We start from the raw sequence: 8,773 nt of genomic DNA on the forward strand, positions 1-8,773 counted from the left end.
CCCACGCCTCTGCATAAATGCAGGGATTCCCCTGCCTCAGCTTCTTTATCATCAATAAAACGGGATTAGCATGCCAACGGCGGCGGCACACCCAGAATGCCAGTGCAGGGTCCTGAAGTTCCTGTACCTTCTTCCCTACCAGGTTCTGAGGGCCGAGGACCGCCTGACTCCCCTCTCATTTTTCCCCTTAATGGACACAGGTGGGCACAGGCTGGGAGACCTGAAAGTCAAGGGTACCTGTGTAAGAGGCTGACAAGGGCCTCCCTGCTAGAAACCTCCCTGGGAAGCCAAGAGAAGTATGTAGGGGCATAAATGGGAGGCAGTTGGGTCACATGACTGTCCTCCATGTGCTGGAGGCCTAGCTGCAGGCTCACCCATGGCTCTCTGAAGAGCAGATGCTAGCAGTGTGCAGAAAGAAAATCTGAGGGCAGATGGCCAAGCTGTGGGAGAGGCTGTAGCGAGTGGGAAGATGGTGCGGGGCATTGGTACACCTGAGCAGTGGCCTGAGAGCCAGCGGAGGGCAGCAGTCATGCCCCCTGGTGGTCAGGGTGCTAATGGGCTGGAGCCTGACTCCAGAGGACCTTGAGTGGCAGGGCCAGGTCATGTAGAAGGTGGCATCTACAAGTCAGTGGCAGTCTTCAGGAAGGATGGCAGCTGTTGTGAGTGGACAGACAAATTATGTCACCCACACATCAATACAGGCTTCTTTCAAAACAGTGTTTGCTCTCAGGAGACCCAGCAGATCTACCACTTCAGTCAACCCTTACCCCAGGGCACACATATGCATCAGCCAATAATCTCCAACTACCCTCTGAGGGAAGAGGTCAAGCCTGGGGTCACAGGGCAAGATACCAAGAACTCAGATTGTTTCCGATCAATGCCCAGGTCTGCCCACTTGCTGCAAGACTTGGATGTGGATGCATCTGGTACTTCTGTACCCATCTAAAAAAGCCTGGAACTTGATCCTAGAGCTTCTCCTTTAAAAAAACAAAAACAAAACAACAAAAAAAAAAAAAAAAAAAAAAAAAAAAAAAAAAAAACAACTTTGAGCCAGAGTCTATCTAAGCTGTAAGAAGTAACAATGTAACAATGACCTTCTCTTCCTGGCTCCGACTTCTGAATAGCTAAGCATCAAGAGCTGTGCCACCAGACCAACAGGATCCATTGTCTTCAGAGTCGAGTTTGAGATCACTCTTGGGCTTGGAGCATACCCCACAACCCACTCAGTTCTGCCCCAGGGTCAGTGTAGTCACTACACAGGCAAATGTCACATGTTAAAGAAAAGCAAATTCAAAGAACTCCAAAATAATTTCTTCTGATCCAGTAACAAGTGGGGTGGGGGGAGGGTAAAGACTAAAAATCCTTAAGCAACATGGATTTTTTTTTTCTGTCCTACAAAACACATCTTGGTTTTCCTAAGTGGCAAAACGGGACCAGTGAGAAGATTCGGGAAAACCAGACTCAGAAGGGGCTCAGGTGCACATAGGGTCTGAAGGGGCGGGTGGAGAGTAAATGGGACACACAGGAGCCTTTCTGGGTCTCCTGGCTGTGCAGTCAGGCTCAGCTCAGCTCCTCCTGGCCCTGTCAATCCTGCCATCCCCACAGCCCCAGCCACGGGCCTCTGCTAACGGCAGTACTCAGAATCAGAAGCCTGCCTGCCCACCCCACTGAGCCCGTTTCTTAGTCTGTAGATTGAGATTGTGTCTAAAAGTCTGGCAAGGCAGGCCCCTGACTCACACTGAATGCCCAGTAGAGGGAAGGTGGGGGTCTGGTTCTGAAGTAGCACACTGAGGTGGTAAGGCAGCCCAGCCTCATGGTGATTTGTTTATATAGCCAGTGTGTACTGTGTACCTTCAGGTCGTTCAGGAAGCCCCTGCTCCCTGTGCCCAGGCTTGCATCGAACTACAGAAGCAACACTGAGGTCCAAATGGGAACACAGTAGGAATCCCCCTGCAGCCACTTTTGTGATACACCCCTCCCCTACACACACACACACACACACACAGAGAGAGAGAGAGAGAGAGAGAGAGAGAGAGAGAGAGAGAGAGAGAGCCTCATCAGACAGATTTCCCAACCTAGGAGAATAAGGTGGGGTAGATGGGTAGGATAGTGATTTCTGGGTGTGGCATTGAACGGCTGAATTGGCACAGCCCTCTCCCTTCTGCTGCTTAATGAGAAAGGCAAGCCTAGACGTGTGGAGGGAGACACACCTGGGTGGAAGACCGAGTCATCACCAGGCACTGATAAAGGCACGGAGAGGAGGGGAGAGATAGTTTTTTCTGTGGTCCTCTGTGAGGAGAGAAGAACTCCCCCACCCCCACTGGTGATCTCACAGTAAAAGAGCTCTTTCCACCCCAGGAGAGAGGAACAGTGAAGGTCTGCGGGCTAGGCACTCACGAGGCCAGCTGTGGTCCCAGGGCAGACGGCCCCAGCTGTGGGGGCCTCCATTCCGGTTCCCCTTGTCCCTCACTGACCAGGAGGTGCTGGAGTATGATGCCCCAGAAGGCCCCGCTGCCTTCACTCCTGCATCTTCCCAGGCTGGAAGCACCGGGTTGGGGGTCACTCCTGTGAGCTCCCCAGCAGAGAGGAGGAAAGCACAGGGCTGGCGCGTAGCCTCTCTTCGGGGCTTCTGTAGTAAGGTACAAATCCCGAGGCACCACGTGGTGCACGGTGCCTGGTGAGAGGGGTATCCTGGTCGTCGTCGTTATCACACACGAGCCCTCTCAGGCAGCAGCAGCAGGCTGGGGAGCGTGGAAACCCAGAGATGAGGTCTGGCTCTGCCAAGGGAGACTGGGTGAGGAAAATAAGATGCTAAGATGCAGGCGAGATTCAGGCCCACATGCTAAGATGGAACAGCTCTACAGGGGCGCTCGATGAGGGGGGCAGGACCTCGGTCAGTTCTGCCAAGTGGGGAACCCTTGGTAACGTTGCTCCCTCATCAAGAGACCACTATGGGAAAGTCTGATCCTGGCCTTTGAACTCAGTACTTATCTCTGCAGTTCCTAGACCCCATGCCCAGCCCAGCGGTGTAGTTGCTGGTGGGCACTGCTCATGTGATTAGAGGGCACAGGTCTGCGTCAGAACCCAAGCTCCGCATCTGCTAGCTGGGTGATCTCGGCCATGTTCCTTTGATTTTCTAGATGTGTCTCACTAGCTCTGTCTTATGGTCACTAGGATTAAATGACATGGCTCACATCCAGTGTCTGGGTGTGAAATTTGTCTAACAAATTTCAAGAAGTCACCAGAAGTTTCTATGAGCTCAGCTTTGGCTTCAGGCCTTCCCTTGAATTCTTGTATGTAACTCTTCATCTACAGAACCAATTTCCTGCAAGGGGGGAGCTGATGGACAGTTGGACAATCCCTCCTAGTCTCTGTGCCTCTAGCTCAGGGACCTGGCCAAGGTCTCACTGGGGTATATAGGTCAGGAATGGGTGTCTGGAGCATTCCAGAGTCCAGTGCACTCCTGCCCTCCTGTGACCTCTTTGAACTCACAAGGCATCCATCTCTGGCTGTCACTTTGCAGCAGCCATCTTGGGTCTCACTTCCTGGAAAGGGGTCTCTGGAGCCCAGACACCAGCTGCAGCCTTGAGGGGTGGTGGCCCTGGCGAGGTGCTCTTCCTGGGAGCGGTAGTACGGAAAGAAGCCACTGGGTGGCGCTAAGTCCTTGAGGAACAGACCCCTGCTGCTGCTCCAGTCAGCTTCGTGGCCAGGGCCAACTTCAGCCAGCAGGGCCAGCTCCTTCATAGCCAGGGGCTGCTCAAATGTGCAGAAGGGCAGGTACTCTGACCCCACCTTGGAGAGGCTGGGAGAGCCAGGCGGCTCCCTGTCCTGTAGACTGGTAGCCTGCAGTTGCTGGGACAGATGTTCTGGGTCCTCCCCCAGCAGGAGGCTCAGAGAGATCAAGCCACCGGACTCAGCTTCTTGGCTCTTCTGCATTGTCTAAGAAGAGAGGACTCCATTTGCCGGTGCTGTCTGCTCCCTCCCTAGTACTGTCTATATTAGGGAGGCTTCTAGAGCCCACACCTGATCAGGGTTCCCCTCCGGGGGAAGTCCAGCAGTGTTCCTAACTATGCTCTCAGAAAACCCTGGGCTCTCTAGCCTCATCTCTCTGTTCAGCATACCCCGGGGAACGCCCCCATCACACTGTGCTTGACCCTACCTGAGTATCTGTGGCCCTCACCCCACAAGTCTTCCTACTTTCCCTGACTGTGACTTTCTTTCAGAAATGCTTTTCTTCACCTGCCTGCTTTCTCTGCCTACTCTGCACCTGAGGTGGTCACGCCCCTGACACTTTTCAAAGAAAAACAAAACCAAACCAAACAAACAAAAGAACCCAAGAAAATGTTCCTTATTCTAACCTCCTGATCTCCGACTCCCCTAGCTAACTCTGTTTCCTGTTTCGTGCACACAGGCCTTCGCTCAGCCTTCCTGAGCAGGTCCTGGGCGCACACCATTGTGCTTGCCTGAACTCTCCCCTTTCCTGGGTAATGGCTGCATATGGTTTCTGGTCAGGGTGGTTCCTTTATTCCTTGGTTTAGTCACATCACCTTACTGGCTGACCCCTCCCAACCGAGGACACTTGTTCTTTGATGTACCCTCTGCCACGAAGCACTAGTTTTGGTTATCTTGCATCCTACTGACTATAAATTTCAACTATCTAGTTGGCTTCTGTTTCCACGGGATCTAGAAAATCCCTGGTGCCCAGCGGTCAACAAAGAGTGGGAGGAGGAAGGGCAGGCAGAAAAGATGGAAGGAAGAAGATGTAGGAGACAAAGATGGGGCTGGAGAGATGGCTCAGGGAGCACTGGCTGCTCTTCCGGAGGATCCAGAGTCAAGTCCCAACACCCACATGGTGGCTCGAAGCCATTTGTAACTCCACTTCTGGGAAGATCCAATGCCTTCTTCCGGTCTCCACAAGCACCAGGCAGGCATGTCAGTGGTGCGGAGACACACATGCAGACAAAACACCCATACACACGAGAGGGAGAGAAAGTGAGGGGGAGAGGGAGAACGAGAGAGTAAGAGAATGAGGATGCCCACAGGCTTGGCTAGCGTGGGAGGTTTTGCTCACCCAGGGTTGGTAGGGGGATAAGCCATGCCCGAGGAAGAGGCAGAGAAGAGAAATGGGGGATTCATTCTTGACCAGGGGGGAGACAGAGGCCTGGAGTCTCCATTTCTATCACTGTCCGTTTGAACCATTCCCAGAAGCCTCGAGCTGCTCCAGCTTAGAGACTCTGGGCTTCATGGCAAAGTGTATTATGGTCTGGCCTCTGGCTTTCCTGACTCTTCTAGGGGTCTCACCTCTTGAATCAGTGGTAGCCCTAACTCCCTGAATGTCACCCAGCACCTGGGGAAGTGCTGGCCATGGACTGATAGTGCCAGGAAGTGAGGGACCAGAGCATACATCTGACACTGAAGAATGCTCTTGATCTTACTCCTCAGAAGGTCCAAAGGGATGGACTCGCCTCTCCTGCTGCACAGTGATGGGGAAGCAGGCTGAGCCATGAACCAGGAGCCGAGCCCCATCTGTTCCACTGAAGCCTGTGCTCTTCAATGTACATGTGTGCAGCTCATGTTTCCTGTAAGGTATGTCCCAGTCCTAGGCCCTGGCACGGTGACTACACCCTTCCTCATTCATATGATCTTGGCAGATGCAGCCATGTCTACATGAGCGTTACTGGGTTAGGGCATGCCTTAGATCTATGACTGGGAAACTTGGACACACACTCTCAGGGAGCATGCCACGCGCTGATCTCCTGTGGCAGAACCTGGAGTGACAGCTTCTCCCCTAGAGCCCCAGGAAAGAACTGACTCTGTCGACACCCTGACATCAGGTCTCAGGGCTCAACACTGTAGGGATGAATGGGACCATCATTTAAACCCACCAGGATTGTAAGTTAGCTATGGCAACCCTAGGGAACCTAACCCGTGTCAGAGGGCTACATGGCTCACGGTTGGGTTAGAGGGCCCTGCTGGTACTTCCTCTGGAAGCCCCCTATGGTGACTCGCCACATACCTTATCCTTCCTGTCACTGAGGGGTTGCCGACCAGGACTGACTGTTCTGAGGGGAGGATCCATGCTTTTGTCTTTTCTCCTGGGGCCCTGGCTCCTCTTTACCTGCTAGGCCTGGATTGAAAGGGACCAGGTGTGACTACTCCAACTCCCCAGAGGGCTTCAGAGGAGATGCCCCACAGGCTGGGCCGCTCACACTCAGCAGGACTTGCCACTTAGAATTCTGGCTGGAGCTGGCTGGAACCCCAAGTGCCAACACTAAGCCTAATCCTCAGACTAGAGCTGGAAGGTCAGAGCCTCTTCCCTGTGAGCCTTCTCCCTGTCTCTCTTCACCAGACAACCCTTCCTGCCCACTGAGAGAAGATTCCACCATGAGGTCACAAGGCCTGATGCCAGGCAAGAAAGCCAGATGGCTCCGTTGCCATGGAGACCTCTGCCCTACATCCAACACCTGTGTTCCTCACCTGCCTTTTAATTCAGCTTAATCCAGATGGCCCCAAGAGAGCAGGGAAACAAAGACTGGAAACATCTGCAGTCAGAACAGCTCTTTTCTCTGGGGCCAGTGACTCACCAGAGACCACAGAGTGGCCCACCCTAGGGTGGAGAAGACAAAGGTTTCCACGGTCCGGTCCACTGATCATCGGGCACGCAGGGGGCTGGCCAACACTGTGTGGATTTCTACTCACCTGATGCTCCAGCCTCTTAGTCTCCTCAGGCCATGGCTGAGACACCCCACCATGCCTCTTCCTAAATCACCTGTAAAGGGTGTAGGTCGCAGGATTGATTACACAGTGTTTGTTCCCTTTCACAGAGCCAACATCCCAGTTCCTGTAGCAAACCTGGTGTTCCTGCTCAGGGGGAAGAGACCAGCATTATTGACCTCTGCCTAGAAGTCTGCAGCCATGCGGGGCCACACTGTGCACTCTGTGCTCCTCCATGTAAGCTTTTGAGTCAGAAGGGTACCACTGTTGTGTCATTTCAGGAAGGGATTGAGCATCTGTCTTTCCTCCTAGAGAGGAGACAGGAGGCTTTGGAGTTCTCCGAAGCCTTGGAGCTTGAGACAGGAGCCCTTGGGCTTCCCCTGGGTGACTAGTGGGGCTCTCTGGGGCACAGGCCTGGGTCTCCTAGGCTGCACCATACACTCACTCTGATGGCCTCTACTGCTTGCTCGTTGGGTGACTTTTTAAAAAAAGTACAGACTTGACTCTTTAGGTAGAATTCTTTTTTTTTTTTTTTTTTTTTCATAAATGGATATAGTCCTTGATTTTATAACCGGGATGGCCAACTGACTCAATATTGTTTGTAAATATTTCTCCCCAAAATTGATTTGAAATACCAACATAACCCAAATGATTAACTTTTAAAGCTCAAATCAGTTTCTAGATTATTTTTTTAAATATCCATCTCTTTGACTCTCTTGGCATAGAGAGTGTTATGTTAATATTGTTTGGAATTTTTCCAGACTTATTTATCTTTAGTTCATGTTGTATAGTCAACATTAAGGTTAACATCATTAGCAAATCAGTATGTCCAGTGAGAGCCAAGCCATGCCCCTAGTACGCTCAGACCCAAGAAACTACTGTTTGGTTTCCTACCAGGGGTGAATAGATGTTTGTTCCTGTCTCCCCAGGAATAATGTCACCCCCTCCCTCCTTCCCTCTTCCCTCACCATCCCCAGGAACCCAGTTACCTGCCATCACTATACAGGGCATTACCCTGCCTAGAACATTATGTAATTGTACCATACAGTTTAGTCTGTTGACCTCTCTTCCTCACACACTGCTCCCGACTGTGGTTCTGTTACTGTGCGAGAGCCACTGGGCCCCTGCTTCTCCAACTGGTGGTGCTGCCGCTTGATTGGACATATCGCTGTCCCACTGTGAATTGTGTCTCATTTCTTTGTTCCAAAGGAATCTTTATCTTTGTTTTCAGTAGTTCGCGCTGCACCCGGGCATGGTCTTCACAGAGCACATGCTCTTGGGGTGCACAGGCCCTCTGAATATGCCAGGTCCTGCCCTTTACCAACTTTGGGCCTTTATTTCTTCAAGCATTTCCCCATCATTAAATCCTAAAAATATTTCCCCACTTGTCCCCAAGGCTCAGTTTTAAAACCTTCTTTCTCCGTATTCCTCAGACTGCATCGTATTTACTGACACCCTGTCCGTGCACCCCTGTTCTCTAGCTGCTGATTCTCCTGCTGGATCATGCAGGGGAAAATTTTAATTCAGGCTTTATATATTTGAATCCTAACACTTCTGCTTGCTCTTTTTAAAATCTCTAAAGTTCCCTGTGGACATGAGGCTCCTTACTCCTCTTCCGTACATCTCTCTGGATCTGAGGGAGCATGCACTCCCTGCAGCCTCTTTGAAGTCTTTGTCTGGTAATCCAGCAGTTGTGACTCACCTTGGGGTTTGAATGTACTCTTTTCCCTTGAGAACTGGCCATGTTTTCCTGGCTCTTTGCATGCTGGGTAGATTTGGATTGTCTTGGAGATGGGAAATGTCATTGTGTGTAGATGTTGGGTTCTACCCATAATCCTCTGTCTGAGGGACATTGGTATTTTGTTCTAGCATGTCTTCAGTTTCCTTAGGTCTCACCTCAGGTTCAGCAATGTCTTGTGTAGACAGTGGTTCCAGTCTTGGGCACTGGCCTGATTTGGAGCTGTCCCAAGTGTGCACTATTTAGCAAGTGTGGTTAAAAAAAAAAATAGGTACATGGTTTACACTTCTGTTTGATTCTCAAGATTTGCACTGCCACTGT

General features: G+C 51.5%; 1 protein-coding gene across 1 annotated transcript; it reads right to left on the reverse strand.

Annotated features, from left to right (window-relative positions):
• Positions 1-1,291: 1,291 nt before the first annotated feature.
• LOC117713484 (uncharacterized) lies at positions 1,292-6,368 on the reverse strand. The gene is made up of 3 exons (XM_034509673.2): positions 6,017-6,368; positions 3,493-3,939; positions 1,292-2,790 (listed from the first exon to the last, which is right to left on the reverse strand). Exons 1-3 carry the CDS (start codon positions 6,077-6,079, stop codon positions 2,560-2,562), a joined length of 741 nt encoding a protein of 246 aa, XP_034365564.2. The 5' UTR covers positions 6,080-6,368; the 3' UTR covers positions 1,292-2,559.
• Positions 6,369-8,773: the final 2,405 nt, after the last annotated feature.

Source organism: Arvicanthis niloticus, chromosome 8 (assembly GCF_011762505.2).
Source record: "Arvicanthis niloticus isolate mArvNil1 chromosome 8, mArvNil1.pat.X, whole genome shotgun sequence".
Taxonomy (NCBI): Eukaryota; Metazoa; Chordata; class Mammalia; order Rodentia; family Muridae; genus Arvicanthis; species Arvicanthis niloticus.

Bases quoted from the DNA above. Each gene is read 5' to 3' on its own strand.
- LOC117713484 (XM_034509673.2), bottom strand. From the start codon at position 6,079: ATGGATCCTCCCCTCAGAACAGTCAGTCCTGGTCGGCAACCCCTCAGT. The intron at 3,940-6,016 runs GTATGTGGCGAG...CTCTCTTCTTAG, and splicing joins TCAGTGACAGGAAGGATAAG to ACAATGCAGAAGAGCCAAGA. The intron at 2,791-3,492 runs GTGAGTTCAAAG...TTCCTCACCCAG, and splicing joins CAGCCAGAGATGGATGCCTT to TCTCCCTTGGCAGAGCCAGA.